The sequence below is a fragment of the Anomaloglossus baeobatrachus genome, chromosome 2, assembly GCF_048569485.1.
Source record: "Anomaloglossus baeobatrachus isolate aAnoBae1 chromosome 2, aAnoBae1.hap1, whole genome shotgun sequence".
In the NCBI taxonomy this organism is placed as follows: Eukaryota; Metazoa; Chordata; class Amphibia; order Anura; family Aromobatidae; genus Anomaloglossus; species Anomaloglossus baeobatrachus.
The window spans coordinates 674217985-674241950 of NC_134354.1; the positions used below are offsets into that span (position 1 = coordinate 674217985).

General features: G+C 47.3%; 1 protein-coding gene across 1 annotated transcript in view; it reads right to left on the reverse strand.

Moving 5' to 3' along the window:
• Positions 1-722: 722 nt before the first annotated feature.
• The window catches only part of ATF1 (activating transcription factor 1), a 57791-nt gene continuing 34547 nt past the window's right edge, over positions 723-23966 (reverse strand). The window contains exons 2-8 of the mRNA XM_075337141.1: positions 15010-15111; positions 14006-14134; positions 13302-13402; positions 4700-4815; positions 3976-4155; positions 3727-3886; positions 723-1728 (exon numbers count right to left, since the gene is read on the reverse strand). Coding sequence (XP_075193256.1) covers positions 1584-1728; positions 3727-3886; positions 3976-4155; positions 4700-4815; positions 13302-13402; positions 14006-14134; positions 15010-15105 — 927 coding nt within the window. The 5' untranslated portion in view covers positions 15106-15111 and the 3' untranslated portion in view covers positions 723-1583. The remainder of the gene's footprint in view (positions 1729-3726; positions 3887-3975; positions 4156-4699; positions 4816-13301; positions 13403-14005; positions 14135-15009; positions 15112-23966) is intronic.

Here is a 23966-nt window from a genome sequence, read left to right on the forward strand (position 1 = left end):
GATCCATGGTTATGACCACTAGTAACTAATTGTCCCTATACGAGTGGTCATAAGTAGGGATGATTGAATATCACAAATATTCGGCAATATTCGGCTTCACGAATATCCGACGAAGAGGTCGCCGCTATGCAAAATATTCGATGCGCAATGTAAGTCTATGGGAAGCCCGAATAGTTGCTATTCGGCAACTATTCGGGTTTGCCATAGACTTACATTGCACATCGAATATTCGCAAATAGTCGAATAGCGGCGACTTATTCAGCGAATATGGGTGTTGCCGAATATTTGAGGTATTCGATCATCCTTAGTCATAACCATGGATATCTAAGCTGCAATGCCCTGCACATGAGGTAAGAGACATAGCTAATCAGGAGAACTATACTACATTTTTAAATGTAAGTATTTTGTAGTATTATTACACCTACTACATATTGCGATAGAATCTTGTGGATGGCAATACCTCTTTAAGTTATAACCCATGTAGGGTTCTACATCAATGGTCCCTACAGGACTCAAAAAACACGTAGACCCAGTGTCTTTTACTCCTAATGTTTTTCTCTCATCCCTTTTATTTTTACATTATTTCTTATAAATTAAGTTTTAATTATTGAAGTCATGGATGCTGGATTATCCTCCACCATTGGGGTATTCCCTGTAACTTTTATTGGTCACAAATAAATGTCTGGCTCCTAACCAGCAGACATAAGCATGTAGACATGAAGTAAATAATCACACATCATTTATTTATAGAAATGTGAATCACACCTAATAGCCAAATATCAGAACACATTTCATGACTTGTCTTTTTATTTTCCAGGCCAACTTTATTTCTAACCTTCAGTAAACTGGACCAATTCATAGCATGTTCTGGTTATCAAATTAGGAGTAAAAAGTCAGAAGTTCCCCTTTAAACCCTGATGGATATATTAAAAAGTAAACACCACAAACAGCATAATTACACTATTACCTACTGAAAAAAGCATTTTACTGTAAAAATTATACTTTTTTTCTGAGCAAAGTAAGCCTTATCCTGTAATTGGAAGTGAAAGGAGGAAAAATATGTACAAACAAGTTACATAAAAATATACCTGGATTAAAAAAAAAACAAAACAAAAAACGAAGAAAAACAACAAAAAAAAAAAAACAACAAATGTTAGGTATGAAAATATGTTCCATCATAAAATCTCTGTTCTGAACATGACACTAGAATTGGTATATTACCAGTAGGGCCTGGAATTACCATGGCTTTCAATCTGGGACTTGGTGTCTGAACATGGCAGACCAGCGACTGGCGCAGACTGATTAGATGGCCACGGAAGGCCACGCCTGAAAGCTAATGTGATCTTTAATGACCGTTTTCTACAGAACCATTGCCGTTATATTCTCCGTAGAAGTAACAATCATCAAATGTTCACATATTTAATATATAGCGGCATGTTGTATCTCATTATCTGTTTAATAGTGTGTGATAACTAGGTAAAAAAGGAGTCATCTGTGGCCTCTTGTAAAATTTAGAAAATTTTGGTATAAAAGGAAAAAAAAAAAAAATCATCTAAAATGTGTGTACAAGTAACAAAACGGATTTACACCGCTTTATGGCAGTACAAATCTTTTAAAGTCTTTAACTCTTCAATTAACGTTTTGTTTTGATTTTCAAGAACAGCCACTCTGTTTTCCAGGCATTTGACATATTCCTTTTTCTTCCTCCGGCATTCTCTGGCAGCTTCCCTATAAGCGGAGAAAAAAAAAAAAACGTTTAAGAAGCGGGGAAAGAAAGAAAAAGAAAAAAAAAAAAAAAGACAAAGACGCGCACACACACACACACACACACACACACACACACACTTTTTACTAAACCCCAGTCATTAACATTAGGATTTACACTCAGCCAGCGAAACTCCCCATCTTATAACTTCTGGGTGCAGGTCCCAGATGGGCTGATTATGTGAAACCTTATCAATTCTTCTAACATTCGGTCTTCCAATGCAAGTGATTAACCCCTTAACAACCGCGAGCCGTACTGGTACGTCCTAAACCATCATAGTGTAATCACCTGCGGCTGCTGCGGGCAGCCGGCAGTGATCCATGCACATGTCTGCTGATTTGTACAACAGACATCTGCAATCCACCCGCGCCTGTTATCCCCTTAAATCGTGCTGTCAACATATGACAGCGCGATTTAAATGCCCGTCGCAGTAAATGTTCACTTACCCGGCTCTATCAGCAGCGCCGTGGCGTGATCACTGTGAGCCAATGGTTGACATGGTAGAACAGGGTCATATGATGACTCCTGTAGCTCACATGACTCACTTCCTGTTTCAGCCAGCCGAGTGCTGCCTGTTACAAGACAAGAGTATTTCTGGTGATCTCAGCTGTGATCAACAGAAATGAAAGAGCGATCAGACTGCTGATCCTTATAGTCACATAGGGGGGACTAGTAAAATAAAATAAAAAAAAGTTTTAAAAAAATAAAAAATAAAAACCCCAAAAGTTCAAATCACCCCCTTTTTGCCCCATTGAAAAACTAACAAATATGCACACATTTGCTATCGTTGCATTCAGAAATGCCAGGTCAAAATATAAAATCAAGTTGATCGGTAAATGGCGTAGCGGCAAAAAAAATTCCAAACGCCAAAATTATGTTTTTTGGTCGCCGCAAATTTTGTGCAAAATGCAATAACAGGCGATTGAAACGTAGCATCTGTGCAAAAATAGTAGCTTGAGATGCAAACAATAAGCAGTCACTGAGCCATAGATCCCAAAAAATGAGAACACTACAGGTTGCGGAAAATGGCGCAAAAAGTGTGCCACTTTTTTTGTACAAACTTCTGATTTTTTTAAACCCCTTAGATAAAATTAAACTTATTCATGTTTGGTATCTACAAACTCGTACTGAGTTAAGGAATCATACTGACATCAGTTTTACCATATACTGAACACTGTGAATAAAATATCCCAAAAACAATCACACTTGTTTTTACAATTTTTCTGCACGTTTAATTTTTTTTGCCGTTCTTCAGTACACTATATGGTAAAACTTATGGTATTATTTAAAAGTACAACTCATCCCACAAAAAAAAAAATCTTTTATATAGCAAGATTGATGGAAAAATAATTCACTTTAGGAAAAGTGTGCAATTTTTTGAGTACGCACAAAACTTTTAAAGGGTTCCACACCAAAAGGAGTGAATTAGCCCCACTGAATGACAAAGGTGCTACTTATACAACTAGGGATTTTGTCTGTAATACAGCTACAGAAATGTGACCCTATTGGTCCTAAATGGGAATGATCGAATAACTCAAATATTCGGCTTCGCAAATATTTTCCGAATATCTCGCCGCTATTTGACTATTCGATGCGCAATATAAGTCTATGGGAAGCCCGAATATACAGGTAATAATGATTCTTGTATTCTAGAACAATAATTGTGGAGAAAGTTATATTCCCATTTTAGTTTCCCATGTGGAAATCCTCTCCTATACATGTGCCACTCATCAACAAAAGGATCCGATTGTAAAAAATGTGATATGTATAGGTCATACTGTCGTAAGAAATGATCACAGGGAACATTCTTGTGCTGACTAATCTAATCTTATGGGCACGTATACCATGCACGTGTGGAGCTCTCCTGGCCTACATGCTAAACGTAACTGACATAGTGTGGACAGCCATGAGAGCGGTTTTCCCCATTATTACTCATGTTGCACTATCACACCTCCTCTTACCTGTTTTTCATTAATCTTATTTCACGCTTCATTTGTGGGTCATCTGACTTTGTTGGGGGACAAGTCAGCGTAACGGGAGAAGTCATAACCACGGTCTGTGGGAGCGAGGTGGTGGTTGATGTGGTACGGATCTGATAAGTCTGCATGTCTCCTGAAGCAGCTGAAATACACAGACAATAATAAAACATGCAATGTAGATGATGAAATCATAATTCAGCATCACAACTGATGAAATCTCCAAGTACTTACTCTGTACAACGACTTGGTTGCCGGGTACAAGAATCTGCTGGCCATCCGATGTCTGTGCATACTGCAATATAGTTGTGCCTGGCTGGTTGCTACTAGCATTGGCCATTGCTAGAGTCTGTAACCCTTGTAGCCCATCTGCCCCAGCAGCGAGCTGGAGGGTCCCATTAGGACCAATGGTTACTAAAGGGAAGAAAGGGAACATGCATGCATAAATAACTCTGCATATGTTTCTGAATAGAAGGATTAATCAATAGCATTAAATCCATAAGTCTGCAGTCACTCTGTGTCTCTAAGTGACTGCAGACTTACGATTCCTCAACATGCACTTTGCACTGCGAGGATTTGCCGGTTTCAGAGCTGGTAATGGCAGTCACAATTGCCAGAGTATGAGATATGCATAATCCTGGACAGAATCCGACTAGCGGGTGCGACCTCGCTCAATACATTTCATTGAGCGAGGCCGCACCCTTCTAAATCGGAATGTGGCCAAAAGTTTGCATATCGCATACACGCGGCCACGTGACTGCCACTACCGGCTCTGAAACAGTATGCGATGTTGAGGGATGGTAAGTCTGCAGTCACCTAGAATGACACACACACTGACTGCAGACTTATGGATTTAGACCGGATAACCTCTTTAAAAAGCACACAGCTAAAAGATTACAAATACTACTTCTATATCTTACATTGAAGGCTTTAGGACTCTAGTATCCTTTTGACTCACCATACTGTCCACTGCTGGTCTGGTAAATGGTGGTGGTTGTAGGAGAAGCAGATACTCCAGCACCCTCTTCATTTCGCTTTCCAGTGTCTTCAGAAGAGAGATCTTTCAAGATTTGTCTTGAAAATAAAATAAATAAAAATTTAGCAACCACAGATAAATATCAAGACTAAAAATTACTGTTTAAAATGGAGCTAAAAAACTGTGCTGGATATGTCCCCTACAGACCCCAATGACTTATAAGGTCCACTGGGTCCAGCCAAGATGTCCACTGTCCTAATGGAACACCTTGCTCTGCATGCAGATGTGAACAGAGACTTAAAAGGGGAATCTGTCAGCAGGTGTGTGCTATCCCATCTAAAAGCAGGCAGCATAATGTAGGTAAAGAGACCCTGATTGCAACAATGTACCGTATCACTTAGTTTACTGGATGCAGCAATTGTGACTAGTGATGAGTGAGCACTACCATGCTTGGGTGTTCGGTACTCGTGACAAGCAGGTCGGACATTCAGAAGGGCGCAACTTAAGTATCATGGAAGTTAATGGGGAACTTGAGCATTTTTCAAAGAACTGTTCCAGAAAAATGCTCAAGTTCCCCATTGACTTCCATTATACCCTGGTACTTGAGTCGCACCCATCTGAACAGCCAGCAGCTTGTTATGAGTACCGAGCACCCGAATATAGTAGTGCTTGCTCATCACTAGTTGTGACACAAACATGCTGTAGTTTTCAGATGTAGCAGAGCTCAGAAAGCTAACCCTGCCTACATCACAGCTTTTTGTGTACATTGTCTATTGGCCATGAGCTGCTTATCAGAAGGGGCGTGGTTAGACAACTGTGGTAAGGTGTCCCAACAGTGATAATCACATAGTGATAATTTCATGGCAAGTAAACAACAGCACACAGCCTGATAAGTGACAATTTGATGAATTAGGCGTTTTAACCCCTACCTCATGCTGTCCTCAGATAACATAGCAAAATCCTGCTGACAGATTCCCTTCAAGTGGCTGCTTATGCGCCACAAAAGCCATGTGCTGAAAGGGAATCTGTCATGTCAAAAACTGCTATTAACCTTAAGATATGGTATTAATCTGAAGGTTAATGGTGTTCTAAAACTGCCCGGCCACTGAACTGAAAGACCAGTATAGAGCAGGCTGTCAGTCACTGCTGGCGCATGGTTACAGCTGCCGCTTACTATGTACTGAGCGGTGACTAACACTGCTCCAACTGTGCCTCTATGACTGAAAGGAGGCTGCTAGGAGGAGTATACTCCATTTTTCCCCCGGTAGCCAGGCTTTCAGTGCAGCAGCCGGGCAGTTTTAAAATACTACTATCCCCATATCTGCAGGATAATAGAGTTTTTAGTTTGTTACATGACAGGTTCCCTTTGAAGGAGTTGTGCAGGGAATCCTAACGGTTAGGATTTGTAGAAAAAAAAAACCAAAAAAACCAAAACAAAACCATTTAAATTTTTAATGAGTCCAAATTACAATCTTGTCACTTTTTGTCCCCCTAGAAGGAAACCTAATAACATATGATCTCCCCCTGGAACGGGCTCTTCACAGTGCAGCAGTGTCCGGTCACCTCCAGTGCCCCGTATTATTAGGACGCCGCTGCTGCCGGGAGGGGGAAGCAAACACCAGTAGTAATATTTTTCTTTGTAGACTGCCAATATGAAAAGTAGTTGTAACAAGCATCTGAAGGTATGTAGGTGTTTTGATGTGTTAGGGCCGGGATTAATGTTACAAGCAAGAAGGGAATTTTGTTTACTTACCGTAAATTCCTTTTCTTCTAGCTCCTATTGTGAGACCCAGACAATTGGGTGTATAGCTTCTGCCTCCGGAGGCCACACAAAGTATTACACTTTAAAAAGTGTAACCCCTCCCCTCTGCCTATACACCCTCCCGTGGATCACGGGCTCCTCAGTTTTGGTGCAAAAGCAGGAAGGAGAAAACTTATAAATTGGTCTAGGGTAAATGCAATCCGAAGGATGTTCGGAGAACTGAAAACCATGAACCAAAAGAACAATTCAACATGAACAACATGTGAACACAAAAGAACAACCAGCCCGAAGGGTACAGGGGCGGGTGCTGGGTCTCCCAATAGGAGCTAGAAGAAAAGGAATTTACGGTAAGTAAACAAAATTCCCTTCTTTGTCGCTCCATTGGGAGACCCAGACAATTGGGACGTCCAAAAGCAGTCCCTGGGTGGGTAAAAGAATACCTCAATAAAAAAGAGCCGAAAAAACGGCCCCCTCTTACAGGTGGGCAACCGCCGCCTGAAGGACTCGCCTACCTAGACTGGCGTCTGCCGAAGCATAGGTATGCACTTGATAGTGTTTCGTGAAAGTGTGCAGACTAGACCACGTAGCTGCCTGACACACCTGCTGAGGCGTAGCCCGGTGCCGCAATGCCCAGGACGCACCCACGGCTCTGGTAGAATGGGCTTTCAGCCCTGAAGGAAGCGGAAGCCCAGAAGAACGGTAGGCTTCGATAATCGGTTCCTTGATCCACCGAGCCAAGGTTGACTTGGAAGCCTGCGAACCCTTACGCTGGCCAGCGACAAGGACAAAGAGCGCATCTGAACGACGCAGGGGCGCCGTGCGAGACACGTAGAGCCGGAGTGCTCTCACAAGATCCAAAGAGTGCAAATCCTTTTCACACTGGTGAATTGGATTAGGGCAAAATGAAGGCAAGGAGATATCCTGATTGAAATGAAAAGGGGATACCACCTTAGGGAGAAAGTCCGGGACCGGACGCAGAACCACCTTATCCTGGTGAAACACCAGGAAGGGGGCTTTGCATGACAGCGCTGCTAGCTCAGACACTCTCCGAAGTGATGTGACTGCCACTAGAAAGGCCACCTTCTGCGAAAGACGTGAAAGAGAGACATCCCGCAGCGGCTCGAAAGGTGGTTTCTGAAGAGCTGTTAGCACCCTGTTAAGATCCCAGGGTTCCAGCGGACGCTTGTAAGGTGGGACTATGTGGCAAACTCCCTGCAGGAACGTGCGGACCTGCGGAAGCCTGGCTAGGCGCTTTTGAAAAAATACGGAGAGCGCCGATACTTGGCCCTTGAGAGAGCCAAGTGACAAACCCTTGTCCATTCCGGATTGAAGGAATGAAAGAAAAGTGGGTAAGGCAAACGGCCATGGAGTAAAACCGTTATTAGCGCACCAGGATAAGAAGATTTGCCAAGACCTATAATAGATCTTGGCGGACGTAGGCTTCCTGGCCTGTCTCATGGTGGCAATGACATCCTGAGATAACCCTGAAGACGCTAGGAGCCAGGACTCAATGGCCACACAGTCAGGTTGAAAGCCACAGAATTCAGATGGAAAAACGGGCCTTGTGACAGCAAGTCTGGGCGGTCTGGAAGCGCCCATGGTTGACCCACCGTGAGATGCCACAGATCCGGGTACCACGACCGCCTCGGCCAGTCTGGAGCGACGAGAATGGCGCGACGACAGTCGGACCTGATCTTGCGTAACACTCTGGGCAGCATCGCCAGAGGAGGAAACATATAAGGCAGTCGAAACTGCGACCAATCCTGAACTAACGCGTCCGCCGCCAGAGCTCTGTGATCCTGAGACCGTGCCATGAATGCCGGGACTTTGTTGTTGTGCCGTGACGCCATGAGATCGACGTCCGGCGTTCCCCAGCGGCGACAGATCTCTCGAAACACGTCTGGGTGCAGAGACCATTCCCCCGCATCCATGCCCTGACGACTGAGAAAATCTGCTTCCCAGTTTTCTACGCCCGGGATGTGAACTGCGGAGATGGTGGAGGCTGTGGCTTCCACCCACTGCAGAATCCGTCGGACTTCCTGGAAGGCTTGACGACTGCGAGTGCCGCCTTGGTGGTTGATGTATGCGACGGCAGTGGCGTCGTCCGACTGGATACGGATCTGCCTGCCCTCCAGCCACCGATGAAAAGCCAATAGGGCTAGATACACTGCCCTTATCTCCAGAATATTGATCTGAAGGGATGACTATCAGAGTCCAGGTTCCCTGAGCCCTGTGGTGGAGAAAAACCGCTCCCCACCCTGACAGGGTCGCGTCCGTGGTGACCACAGCCCAGGTTGGGGGTAGGAAGGATTTTCCCTGCGATAGAGAATTGGGAAGGAGCCACCACTGAAGTGACGTCTTGGTTGCAAGGGAAAGAGACGTTCCTGTCGAGGGAAGCCGACCTCCTGTCCCATTTGCGAAGAATGTCCCATTGGAGTGGCCGAAGATGGAATTGCGCGAACGGGACTGCCTCTATAGCTGCCACCATCTTCCCCAGGAAGTGCATGAGGCGCCTTAAGGGGTGTGACTGACTCCGAAGGAGGGATTGCACCCCTGCCTGCAGAGAAAGCGGTTTGTCGCTCGGAAGCTTGACTAACGCTTGCTGGGTATGAAACTCCATCCCAAGGTACGTCAGTGATTGGGTCGGTGTCAACTTAGATTTCGGGAAGTTGATGATCCACCCGAACCGCTGGAGAGTCGCCAGATAGACTTTGTTGACATGCCACCCGAGACGGGGCCCTGAGTAGGAGATCGTCCAAGTAGGGAATCACCGAGTGGCCCTGAGAATGCAGGACTGCCACAACGGATGCCATGACTTTGGTGAAAACCCGTGGTGCTGTCGCCAAGCCGAAAGGCAATGCCACGAACTGGAGGTGTTCGTCCCCGATGGCAAAACGCAGGAAACGTTGATGCTCGGGTGCGATCGGTATATGGAGATAAGCATCCTTGATGTCGATCGATGCTAGGAAGTCTCTTTGTGACATTGAGGCGATGACCGAGCGGAGGGATTCCATCCGGAACCGTCTGGTTCTCACATGTCTGTTGAGTAGCTTGAGGTCCAGACCCGTCCTTTTTTGGCACCACGAACAAGTTGGAGTAAAATCCGCGACCACGTTCCTGAAGGGGAACGGGGATCACAACTCCTTCCATCTTTAGAGCGGCTACTGCCTGAAAAAGTGCGTCGGCCTGAGCGGGGGGCGGAGAGGTTCTGAAGAAGCGAGCCGCAGGACGAGAGCTGAACTCTATCCTGTAACCATGAGACAGAATGTCTCTCACCCATCGGTCTTGAACATGTGGCCACCAGGCGTCGCCAAAGTGGGAGAGCCTGCCACCGACCGAGGATGCGGTCAGGGGAGGCCGAGAGTCATGAGGAAGCCGTCTTGGAGGCAGTGCCTCCTGCGGCCTTTTGTGGGCGAGACTTGGATCGCCACGCATAGGAGTTCCTCTGGCCTTTCTCCGGCCTGTTGGACGAAGAGGATTGGGACTTGGCGGAGGGACGAAAGGACCGAAATCTCGATTGAACCTTTCTCTGTTGAGGTCCCTTAGGTTTGGCCTGGGGTAAGGAGGAATCCTTTCCTTTGGATTCCTTAATAATCTCATCCAATCGTTCGCCAAACAAACGGTCGCCAGAAAACGGCAAACCGGTTAAGAACCTCTTGGAAGCAGAGTCTGCCTTCCATTCGCGCAGCCACATGGCCCTGCGGACTGCCACAGAGTTAGCGGATGCTACAGCTGTACAGCTAGCAGAGTCCAGGACGGCGTTCATGGCGTAGGATGAAAAGGCTGACGCCTGAGAGGTCAAAGACGCAACTTGCGGAGCAGAATTACGTGTGACAGCATTAATCTCAGTGAGACAAGCCGAGATAGCTTGAAGTGCCCACACGGCTGCAAAGGCCGGGGCAAAAGACGCGCCCGTGGCCTCATAGATGGACTTCACCAGGAGCTCTGTCTGTCAGTGGCCTCCTTTAGCGATGAGCCATCTGCAACCGATACCACGGATCTAGCCGCCAATCTTGAGACTGGAGGATCCACCTTGGGACAGTGAGCCCAACCCTTAACGACTTCAGATGGGAAGGGGTAACGCGTGTCAGTGAGGCGCTTAGTAAAGCGCTTGTCCGGGACCGCTCTGGGCTTCTGGACAGCGTCTCTGAAGTTAGAGTGATCGAAAAACGCATTGCAAGTACGTTTGGGGAACCGAAACTGGTGTTTCTCCTGCTGAGACGCCGACTCCTCTACAGGAGGAGGCGGGGGAGAGAGATCCAACACCTGGTTGATGGACGAGATAAGATCATTTACTAAGGCGTCCCCTTCAGGTGTATCAAGGTTAAGGGCGACGTCAGGGTCAGAGCCCTGAGCTGCGACGTCCGCCTCGTCCTCCAGAGAGTCCTCAAGCTGGGATCCAGAGCAGCGTGAGGAAGTCGGGGAAGATTCCCAGCGAGCCCGCTTAGCCGGTCTAGGACTGTGGTCCGGGCAGGAGTCCTCCGCCTGAGACCTAGGGGCCAACCTGGGAGCGCGCTGCGGCGCGGACCGAGAGGGGCCTGGAGGCGACGAGCCAACAGGGGCCGGGGCCTGTGAAAGGACCGGTCTGGACTGCAAAGCCTCTAGCAGCTTAGAAGACCATTTGTCCATAGACTGAGCCATGGATTGAGAAAGTGACTCAGAGTTTCTCAGCAAAAGAGGCGAACTCTGTCCCTGCAGCCTGGACAGGGGGAGCAGGGGGGTCTACATGAGCCGAGGGGCCCAATAGTGTCCGAGGCTCCGGCTGAGCAAGCGAAACAGGGGTCGAGCATTGCTCACAGTGAGGGTAGGTGGAACCCGCAGGTAGCATAGCCCCACAAGAGGTACAGGCCGCAAAAAAACCCTGTGCCTTAGCAGCTTTGCTCCTTGTGGACGACATGCTGTTGTCTCCTAGGAGAGTGATCACTGAGGGTATATGGGAAAGGGGTATACAGCCCGACCGAACAGATATATATATATATATACGTATCTATTCCGGCACCCTAGGGGGACCAGCACCGGGTGACCGGTGTGGCTTACCGGCCGCTAACAAGCGGAGTGTGTCCTCCAGATTCCATGCCTTAGATCCCCCGGAGCTGCAGAGCTGTTCACTGAGAATCCTCCACCGGCAGAATGCCAAAAAATGGCTGCCGGAGCTCTCAGGGGAGGAGTGGAGCCGTGGGCAGCGCCAGGAAAGTGCGGGAATCTGGGGTCCCCACAGTGATCAGTGAGGGGGGAGGAAAACATGCAGGATGCTCCAGCCCTCACATCCGACGTCAGGTCGGTAATCCCGCCCTTACCCCTGACAGGCAGGCCCGGGGGCGGGATTTTTGCAACTAGGCCGCGATGAAGCCGGGGACTAAATTTGAGACCGCGCCCGACAAGCAGGCACGGTCGACGCGGAAGTCCACCGGCCTTCTCAATTCAGCAGCTGCCGCGGCTTCCGGGAAGAAGGTGCGCTCCCTGCACAGTCCCCAATGGGGACACAGAGTACCTTTGAGTTGCAGGGCCCGGTCCCGGAGGTTGAAGAGGCTCCGGTCCGGCAGGTTCCCACAGGGGCTGCGGAGGGAGCACGGTCCCAGTAAATGGATGACCGCTTAGGATCCCACTTCTCCCAGAGCCGCTAAGGGATGGTGAAGGAGACGGCATGTGGCTCCAGCCTCTGTACCCGCAATGGGTACTTCAACCTTAACAACACCGCCGACGTAGTGGGGTGAGAAGGGAACATGCCGGGGGCCCCGTGGGGGCCCTCTTTTCTTCCAACCGACATAACTAAGTATGAGAATGCATGAGTGGATGTGTGCCTCCTTCCACACAAAGCATAAAACTGAGAAGCCCGTGATCCACGGGAGAATGTATAGGCAGAGGGGAGGGGTTACACTTTTTAAAGTGTAATACTTTGTGTGGCCTCCGGAGGCAGACGCTATACACCCAATTGTCTGGGTCTCCCAATGGAGCGACAAAGAAATTTATATTTGGATGCAAGTTCCGCAAACCAAGAGTAATTGTATGGGTGATATCAGACAGCACAGTGCCTTCTGAAATAATGTAGGGTCCAATATATATTTTTAATCAACTTACAGGTATAAACCAGATAACGCATGCCTGCAGAGTCTACATATTTTGAGCACAGGCTCTTGATGTAGTAATGTGTGGTACATACAAATTATGATTTTCCATTTTTGCCTTTGCTCATGTAAAATAAGTCACAATAAGTGAAACACTACGATGATCCTGAGGATGAAGGTGTAGTTAGCTCGTTGTTCCCTGTTCCAGAAGATATATCGTTAATGTCTAAGTGAATCTCACAGGGGAGACACGTCTCTCAATGATGGTACTCGTACAAGGCAAAATATTTGGCTTCAGGAGCACCAGACGGCAATCAAGAAGTCATGGGCCCAAATTCATCATTGCCTTTGTAATTTGCCTTTGTTTTTTGTGCCTTTTTTTGCACTTAATTCATTCTTTTTGCACCATTTTTACAGTCTATTTTATGCTATATTGCCCGTTTGGGGTATTATGCTTTCTGGGTGCATTTTAGCAAATCCAGATGTTTTCGCAAAATTCATCAATTGCGACTTTTTAAAAAGTTGCAAAATTTGTTGCAATTTAATTTTACTCTTTCCCACTGGTGTATTTTTAGTATGTCAACTGTGGAGTTTTTGACTTTAAAAAAAAAAAGAAAACGCAAAATTATATTGGTGTCGTAGTTTTCTTTGTGTTTTCCATATCCACCTCAATGTGTGACACCATTGTTTCACAAAAAATGAAGGATAATGTTGCATCAGGACAGGAGACATTTCTTACCCTGCTACTTTCACTTACCTATAGGAAGGTCGACGAGCTAAAATACCCCGCGCCTTTCTGGGGGAATCAATGCTGTCTGATGAGTCCTGAGAATCCTCACTGTCTGAGAGCGATGATGCCTTTTTTTTTTTAAAAAAAAAATAAAAAGTACTTTAATATAGTTTTGTAGCGACACGTATACAACGTTATACAAATCAAATCAGTAAGGCCTAAGACACACTGCATGAAAATCGGACTGAGTGGAGTGTGATAAAACATCGCATTCCACTTGGACCAATGTTAACCTATGTGTCAGCACCCATCAGCGATTATTTTCTCTGCCCCAATCGGACCGAGAAAACAATCGCAGCATGCTGAGACTGTAATGCAAGACTCTGTCTCTCGCACCCATTCAAGTCTATGGGGTGAGAGAAAGATTGCACTGCACTTGCAGTACACCGGTGTAATGCAAGTGTAGTGTGAGAATGGCAATAGCCTGCTACAGAAGAGAGAGAGAGATAAACCCCTCCCTCCACTCCTCAGTGCCAGCCTGACCCCGCAGCTGAGGTCCGATCGCATGATCGGACCTCAGTCGCAGGGACACTCGCATAACATTCGGCTCCTGCTGTGCTGCCAGCGTGAGCAGAGTGTCATACGAGGATCGCATTAGTTTCCGGCCTAACTGTCAAAGCAAACAAGGTAGAGAAGGTACGGCAGGAAAGAGTCCGGTCGGCCAAATTTACCTGTGATGCAGCAACTTGAGGAGAGTGTATGACGGACGACTGAGCTGTCTGGATAACACCTTGTACTTGGATGTGCTGCTCCCCTGGCAGTACGACAGTCAGAGGGGTAGTTGTACCTCGTAGTGCCATCTGAAAAAGAAAATAGAGACTTATTAGATAAGAGTTCATCTAACAACATCACAGAGGTGAAATCCAGCACTCAAAGCATAGTGAGGACTATTAACTTCCTTTGTAGAACCATTCATAATGACATTTTGTAGTGGGGAAAAAAAAAAAAATTGATGATATAGAAATTATGGTGGTCATCTCATACCCTCCAATGTTGTAAGTACAGCAGCCATACAACATTTATGCGCACAACAGTGCCAAAAATCGTACTCCCAAAACAATAGAGCGCACCTTTTCTGGGGACTTTTCAGGATAAGATGTCCTGTATGTGTACATGAAGAATCTCTCTATTTTGGGCCATTATTTGACTTTGTCCTGCATTTTGATCTGTAATTTTCAGACTGCTCTGATTTATTGGATGGAGACTGTCTGCTATGAAGAGTCCCATGCATAGTACAGATAGAGAGAGGGATTCCGGCTCTCCTGCCTCACTCATTCAGAAATGGAGGATATTATAAAGCTGTACTGAGCAGTGTAGTTGTGAATCCAGCTCTCGGGTGAGAGAAATCATCTACTAGGAGTAGCACAACTTTGCAAGAGTCTATGCCCCTTTGTCAGTACCCTTCTCTCAGGCTAATCACTGCCAATAGATTTCAATAGGCAGCTGTAATCTGATCCATCAGTGAGCTGGCATTATTTTGATTAAGGCTGATTTTAGCAGTTTTTAATTGAATTCTAAGTTCAGGTCGTGGGGATGAAAAGAAGTGGCTCATAAGTGTAGAAAGAAACAGATTTCTCTGATAACATATTAGTTTATACTCTCTTCTACTATAAATTTATTCAGTTTGTTAACATGACAGCGACCACTTAAGAGATGCAATAAGAGGTTTCCTTACTTGTTGAGCGAGATGTGATGCCTGAAAAGCTGAAGCAGGGAAAGAAATTGTCTGTACAGTGTCTGTATTGTCTGTTTTCTTGGTAACCTCTTCCATAATAAGCTGTAACAAAAAAGACAAAGTAGACATTTTAATGCCAGTCAATCAGAAAGGCACCAACATCACATTTACCATTATAATTACATGTTAATATAAAAGTATCAAAGTACAGCTACTGTCTGGTGCTGTTACACGTCCCATCTGTAGCAATTCATGCCAGTCACCACTATTAGAAGACAAGCCTGGCCACTTCATTGAGATCAGTACTCTCAGCTTTACGGACATGTCCGTTTTAGAAGATAATAGTGGAGCATATTTTTGGTGTTGTATTGCTCCTTCAAGAAAATATGTATTAGTAAACCGACACCTGGGCGTTATCAGTTTGTAGGTGTGTCCTGGCACAGTCTGATGCTGTCCAATCGGTGAGGACAATGCTGACATTGTAGAGACACACCCACTTGGACCCATAATGCTCAGTAATCTAGTTATCCATACAGAGATCAGAAAACTACCCTTGTCGGGTGCTTCTGACACTTAAGGTGGTGTCACACACAGCGACGGCGACAACGACGTCGCTGCTAAGTCACCATTTTCTGTGACGTAGCAGCAACGTCCCGTCGCTGTGTGTGACATCCAGCAACGAGCTGGCCCCTGCTGTGAGGTCGCCGGTCGTTGCTGAATGTCCTGCTTCATTTTTTGGACGTTGCTCTCCCGCTGTGAAGCACACATCGCTGTGTGTGACAGCGAGAGAGCGACGAACTGAAGCGAGCAGGGAGCCGGCTTCTGGCAGCCTGCTTACCGCAGGCTGCCAGAAGCAGTCTCCCTGCTCCCTGTAACCAACGTAAACATCGGGTAACCAAGCGAAGTGCTTCACTAGTTACCCGATATTTACCTTGGTTACCAGCGTCCGCCGCTCTCAGCCTGCCAGTGCCGGCTCCCTGCACGTGTAGCCAGAGTGCACATCAGGTAAATAAGCAAAGGTTTGCTTATTAACCCGATGTGTACTCTGGCTAGGAGTGCAGGGAGCCAGCGCTAAGCGGTGTGCGCTGGTAACCAAGGTAAATATCGGGTAACCAGCGAAGCATTTTGCTTGGTTACCCGATATTTACCTTAGTTAACAAGCGCAGCATCACTTCCACGCGTCGCTGCTGGCTGGTCACTGGTGAGATCTGTCTGTTTGACAGCTTATCAGCAACCATATAACGACGCAGCAGCGATCCTGATAGGGTAGGTTGTCAGTCATGATTGCTCCTGCGTCGCTACGTGTGACCCTAGCTTTACTAGGTCATGATGTTGTGGGGCCTAATAAGAATCTAAAGTGCCCAGGATGCCAGACACAAATCAAAACTGCCCCAGCCCGGACGGCGTCCTGTGCTCCTTATGAGATCATGGAGCCTAATAAGAAGCAACACAGGATTGCCGGCACATAAGTCAAAACTGCTCTGCTGCGCGACAAAGAACTGGACTGTATGTCACACCGGGGTAGATCACATCTTAATTGCTCATCTCTACTCCAGAATTACTACATAATAAGGAATAAAAGTAGTTACAAAAACAAGACGCGTCAGGAGAGGCAACAAGTCCCTTAAAGCGCACCAATCCAGGATTTTCCTACATAACCTAAAGGCAGGGCTATACTGGCACTATCAGGCTGATTCCTATACATACCTTTAGTGGTCAGCTCGGATGTATAGGTTTTGAAATACAGGCAAGTTTGTAAAATGAACTGTTTTTTGAGTGACAGCAGCTGCAGCAGCCGATAGCTGGGGTGTGTTTCTATAGTGATTCCCGCCCCCCTGCCTGTGCGTCCTCCCATTATTATGTATGCCAATTCCATTATAGCAGCGTTTTACTAATGGTTGTGGCTATATCATGGTGGCAAAAAAGGACCTGTGCTGATGTCATACCCATGTGACCAGAAGGGACAGCGCCTCAGCCAACAGAGCTGATACCAGGAAGCAACATTTTCTGTTGGCTGAGGCCTCGCCCCTTCTGGTCATATGGGTATGACGTCAGCACAGGTCCTTTTAGCCACAACCTTCTATAATGGAATTAGCATAAATAATAGATATTGGGAGGACGCACAGGCGGGGGAGGTGGGGGGGGGGCGGGAATAATGAATATCCACCCCAGCTATTAGCTGATCGGCACCTGCTGCCAATCAAAAAGCTGTTCATTTTACAAACTTTACTTGCTTGTGTTTCAAAACCTATACATCCTGACAACTAAAGGTATGTATAGAATCATCCTGATAGTGCCAGTATAGCACTGGCTTTAGGTTATATAGGAAAATCCTGGTGATTGGTGCACTTTAAACTTGGTGGTGTCTTGTGAGAAAGACTTGCCGGTCAAAAACCTTAGATGGATGTTTTCTACTATACATAAGATACACGTCTGATAGGTTTAAGCTGCATTATAATTATGGCACCAAACTAGAACAGCAATAAACACTGATGTCACACTGACACATACAATTACCAAAGTCCATAACTGGTAATTAAATGAAACTATACTGAGGCACAAAGTAGAAAACTACAAGCTTGACCTTCTACACTAAATCTGTAGGTTTAGGAGACTGGAATCTACAATCTGGAAAGTTGTTCAAACAACAAAAGGTCTTGTATAGTTCTTTAAAGCAGGTATTATTCTACAGAACAGCTCTATTACATCTGGATTACAAGCACATAAACATCACAAACTGTACCTACATTCCAGGATGGCTGGCACCATACAAACCTCCCTGCAGGGCAAGGGTCACATACAACTTACACTGGGGATTTCTGGTGCCCCTCTACTAGGGCTAAAAATACAGATGGTAAAACATTCTCTAACACTTCCTCCAGATGCCAAGTAGTGGACAAACCCCTTTCCATACATGACTAAACCATCCTCAGGTGGAGAAGCCTTCCTTAGGTCATCAGGCAATCCAACATGACTGATCCTTTCTTCCCAAAGTAGAAACATCGCTGCCGAAGGTGCCGGTAACACCATATTCCTTTCCACTAATTCATAAAAAAATGTGTGGGTGAAGGAGGCTTCAGATAGCTTATTTATCCTAATGCAGTTTATCTTAAAGGGGATGTTCAGATTGCTAGATACTGTCCGCAGAGGTTGCCTGGCTTTGTGTATTCATTTATCTGGGAGCTGCAAAGTTTTCCAGGCATGTTCATAGGAGACTTCAGTTAGATGCCTTGGAGAGACCTGCTGAAGGTTGCATTGTCCAAGAGAGTGAAGATATATGAGAATTTCTTTTATGCAACAAAAATTAACATTTAGGCCCTGTGCGCACTAGTGCGTTTTACCCGCGGATTTACCTGCGGATTTGCCGCGGAAATTTCTTGAGAAATGTCTGCAATCTTTGTGCAGACATTTCCCAGCAAATCCTATGTGAAAAAAAAATAGCTGTGCACACACTGTGGATTTTTCTCAAGAAATTTCCTTGAGAAGAATTTCTTGAGAAAATGAGCATGTCCATTATTTTCCGCAGGTACCTGCGGAATACCCCCGGAATTTCACTCCATTCACTGTAATGTAATCGCGAAATTCCGGGGGTACACCGCAGGTAGCAAATGATGTGCGGTATACCCTCGGTATAGCCGCGATTTACCTGCGGTAATGCTCATCGCTGCCTGCGGTTTTGCAGGAAGCGATGTCATTATGCCAGGAAGAGGAAGCGGAGCAGAGTAAACACACACGTCACACTCCCTGGACGCCGCACAGAAGCACTTCCGTGTGACGTCCAGGTACCCGTGCAGTCTGTGTCCTGCTCCAGCCTCGCGGCTGCCTGCACTGCAGGGTATCGGTGTCTGCCCGCAGTGTCAGCAGCTTGTCACGCTGCAGCGCAGGCAGACACTGACACAGGCAGACACTGACACTGCACTGCAGGGTGTCAGTGTCTGCCCGCAGTGTCAGCAGCTTGTCACCCTGCAGTGTCAGTGTGTGCCCGCAGTATCGGCAGCTTGTCACGCTGCAGCGCAGGCAGACACTGACACAGGCAGACACTGACACTGCACTGCAGGGTGTCAGTGTCTGCCCGCAGTGTCAGCAGCCTGTCACGCGGCAGCGCAGGCAGACACTGACACCCTGCAGTGCTGGCAGCCGCGGGGATGACGATCGCTGCTGTCAGGAGGTGAGATCATTACCTGCTGTGACGATCACCTGCCTCCTGACGTCACCGCGGTCACTGCTGTCTATGCCAGTCTCTCGAGCGGCCCGAGACTGTCACTAGCGGTAACGTCACGGGCTCTCGTGATACTTCTGACAACACGGCGGGCATACAAGGCAGTGACACCGCTGACGTCAGCAGTACAGGAGATGATCACAGCAGGTAATGATCTCATCTATCCTCCTGGCAGCAGCGCTCGGCATCCCATGCAGTGACCTGGGCTATTGATGTTAGCTCAGGTCACTGCATTGCTCTCCCAGCCAATGGGGAACATTCTGTTCTTCATTGACTGGGACAGCGACTATGGTATGGATCGCCGTGGGACCCACCCCCCCTTATTGGATTACGCCGGACGTGGAATTGATTGTGCTTTTCAATAAATTGGTGAAAGAGGGAATGTTTTGGGTAGTGTTTTTTCAAATAAAACTTTTTTTGTTGTCTATGTTTTATTTCTTACTGACTGGGTTGGTGATGTCGGGTATCTGATAGACGCCTGACCTCACCAACCCCAGGGCTTGATGCCAGGTGACATTACACATCTGGCATCAACCCCATATATTACCTCGTTTGCCAACGCACCAGGGCAATGGGATGAGTTGGGGCGAAGCGCCAGGATTGGCACGTCTAATGGATGCGCCACTTCTGGGGCGGCTGCGGCCTGCTATTTTTAGGCTGGGGAGTGTCGAATAACAGTGGACCTCCCTAGTCTGAGAATACCAGACCACAGCTGTCCGCTTTACCTCGGCTGGTGATGCAATTTGGGGGGGACCCCACGTTTTTTGTTTTAAATTATTTAATGTAAAATAACAGCGTGGGGTGCCCTCTGTTTTGGATTACCAGCCAAGGTGAAGCTGCCAGCTGTGGTTTGCAGGCTGCAGCCATCTGCTTTACCCTAGCTGGCTCCAAAAGATGGGGGGGACCTCACGTTGTTTTTTTTTTAAATTATTTATTTATTTCATGGCTAAATACAAGGCTAAGCACCCTTTAGTGCTACATGAAAGTCACTAAAGGGTGCCAGCTTAGAAAATGCAGGGAGGTGGGACATTATATAGGTCTTTCTCATCTATCTATTCATCTATCCATCTTTCCCTCTATCCATTATCTATCTATCGATTATCTATATTATTTATTGCAAAACCGCCGGGACCAACCTGCGGTAAATCCGCGGCAAATCCGCATGCGTTTTTCCCGCGGATTTCTCCGCAGGTGCGGAAATCTTCAACTCCCAGAACTTTCTCAAGAAATTTTCTTGAGAAAAATCACTTCTCTAGTGCGCACATAGCCTTAAGGATTATTTGTTGAAACGTCAACGGTGTCATGTGCAATTTATGCCTCGATGCGGTGTACCTTCTACAGATACGGGCAACAGAAACATGCAGAGTTTAAAAAGGTGTCTTGATGGTGCACGATTTATAAAGCTGTGTGACATAGGTCATGCGGTTTTACGTCATCAAAAGGTCTGGATGACAGAAGTTCCACCATATGGATTGTCATGCCAAGATGTTTGGGAACCTAAGACCTCTGCCTGCAAAGATGGAGACCCCGAGACTAGTAAAGGACAAGACATGAATCAACATGTACAGTAGCCGAGTGAAAGCTGAAGGATTCTACAATGTTGCCTTGGCTCTGACAAACTTGGCATAACTTCTCCACAGAAATATTTTCCTAGTTTGACAGATCGTATCTGTATGACTTGCCCAACATACAAAAAGGGGATCACTATGCTGTAGTGACAGGTCTGCCACCACATACTGCTTTCACTGGTGGGACTAGTCTAACATCACAAGATAAGGATGGTTGATCTGCTTCTCTGTTAACATTATATATAATAATTCATTGCTCTCAGTGAGAGAAACAAAATTATAATTTTGTAGTTGGGATACCTTTTAATGGCTAACTAAATTAAAATGAAGGGAATTTTGTTTACTTACCGTAAATTCCTTTTCTTCTAGCTCCAATTGGGAGACCCAGACAATTGGGTGTATAGCTACTGCCTCCGGAGGCCACACAAAGTATTACACTTAAAAGTGTAAACCCCTCCCCTCTGCTATACACCCTCCCGTGCATCACGGGCTCCTCAGTTTTGGTGCAAAAGCAGGAAGGAGGAAACTTATAAATTGGTCTAAGGTAAATTCAATCCGAAGGATGTTCGGAGAACTGAAACCATGACCAAGAACAATTCAATCTGAACAACATGTGTACACAAGAAATAATAGCCCGAAGGGAACAGGGGCGGGTGCTGGGTCTCCCAATTGGAGCTAGAAGAAAAGGAATTTACGGTAAGTAAACAAAATTCCCTTCTTCTTTGTCGCTCCATTGGGAGACCCAGACAATTGGGACGTCCAAAAGCAGTCCCTGGGTGGGTAAAAGAATACCTCGGTAAAAGAGCCGTAAAACGGCTCCTTCCTACAGGTGGACAACCGCCACCTGAAGGACTCGCCTACCTAAGCTGGCATCTGCCGAGCGTAGGTATGCACTAGATAGTGCTCCGTGAAGGCGTGCAGACTCAACCAGGTAGTTACCTGACACACCTGCTGAGCCGTAGCCTGGTGCAGTAACGCCCAGGACGCACCCACGGCTCTGGCAGAATGGGCCTTCAGCCTTGAAGGAACCGGAAGCTCAGCAGAACGGTAGGCTTCAAGAATTGGTTCCTTGATCCACCGAGCCAAGTTGACTTGGGAGCTTGCGACCCTTTACGCTGGCCAGCGACAAGGACAAAGAGCGCATCCGAGCGGCGCAGGGGCGCCGTACGAGAAATGTAGAGTCTGAGTGCTCTCACCAGACCTAACAAGTGCAAATCCTTTTCACATTGGTGAACCGGATGAGAACAAAAAGAAGGTAAGAAGATATCCTGATTGAGATGAACAGAGGATACCACCTTCGGGAGAAATTCCGGAACCGGACGCAGAACCACCTTGTCCTGGTGAAACACCAGGAAGGGGGGCTTTGCATGACAGCGCTGCTATGTCAGACACTCTGCGGAGTGACGTGACTGCCACTAGGAAGACCACCTTCTGCGAAAGTCGTGGAAAAGAATATCAATGATTGGCTCGAAGGGTGGTTTCGGAAGAGCCGGTATCACCCTGTTCCGATCCCAGGGTTCTAGCCGACGCTTGTAAGGAGGGACTATGTGGCAAACCCCCTGCAGGAACGTGCGTACCTGATGGAGTTTGGCTAGACGCTTTTGAAAACAACACAGAAAGCGCCGAAACTTGTCCCTTGAGGGAACCGAGAGACAACCCCTTTTCCATTCCGGATTGAAGGAAGGACAGAAAGTGGGCAAGGCGAATGGCCAGAGAGTAAAACTCTGATCAGAGCACCAGGATAAGAAGATCTTCCACGTCCTGTGGTAGATCTTGGCGGACGTTGGTTTCCTGGCTTGTCTCATAGTGGCAATGACCTCTTGAGATAACCCTGAAGACGCTAGGATCCAGGACTCAATGGCTACGCAGGTTGAGGGCCGCAGCATTCAGATGGAAAAACAGCCCTTGAGACAGCAAGGCTGGCCGGTCTGGTAGTGTCCACGGTTGGCCTACCGTGAGATTGAGAACGTGCCAAGAATGCCGGGACCTTGTTGTTGTGCCGGGACGCCAATAGGTCTACGTCCGGCTTCCCCCAGCGGCAACAAATCTCTTGAAACACGTCCGGTCGAAGAGACCATTCCCCTGCGTCCATGCCCTGGCGACTGAGAAAGTCTGCTTCCCAGTTTTCTACGCCCGGGATGTGAACTGCGGAGATGGTGGAGGCTGTGGCTTCCACCCACAGCAGAATCCGCCGGACTTGCTGGAAGGCTTGCCGACTGCTTGTGCCGCCTTGGTGGTTGATGTATGCCACCGCCGTGGCGTTGTCCGACTGAATTCGGATCTGCCTGCCTTACAGCCATGGCTGGAACGCTTTTAGGGCTAGAACACTGCCCTTACTTCCAGAACATTGATCTGGAGGGAGGACTCTGCTGAGTCCATGTACCCTGAGCCCTGTGGCGGAGGAAGACTCCCTGACAGACTCGCGTCCGCCGTGACCACAGCCCAGGATGTGGGCAGGAAGGATTTTTCCTTCGACAAGAGTGGGAAGAAGCCACCACTGAAGGGAGGCCATGGCTGCCCGAGAAGGAGCAACGTTCTTGTCGAGGGACGTCGATTTGCTGTCCCATTTGCGGAGAAAGTCCCAATAAAGTGGGCGCAGATGAATCTGCGCAAACGGAGCTGCCTCCATTGCTGCCACCAACTTCTCTAGGAAGTGCATGAGGCGCCTCAAAGGGTGTGACTGGGCTCGAAGGAATGATTGCACCCCTGTCTGTAGTGAACGCTGTTTGTCCAGCGGAAGCTTCACTATCGCTGAGAGAGTATGAAACTCCATGCCAAGATATGTCAGTGATTGGGCCGGTGTCAATTTTGACTTTAGGAAAAATTGATGAACCACCCGAATCTCTGGAGAGTCTCTAGGGCAATGTTCAGGCTGTGTTGGCATGCCACCCGAGAGGGGGCCTTGACCAGCAGATTGCCTGAGAGAGTAGGACCGCTACCACCGTTGTCATGACCTTGGTGAAGGCCCGTAGGGCTGTCACCAGGCCGGCAGTTAGTGCCACGAACTGAAAGTGTTCGTTCCCTATGGCGAAGCGCAGGAAGCGCTGATATTCTGGTACAATCGGCACGTGGGGATAAACATCCCTGATGTCGATTGATGCTAGGAAGCCTCCTTGGGCCAACAAAGGTGATGGCAAGCGGAGAGATTCCATCCGGAACCGTCAGGTTCT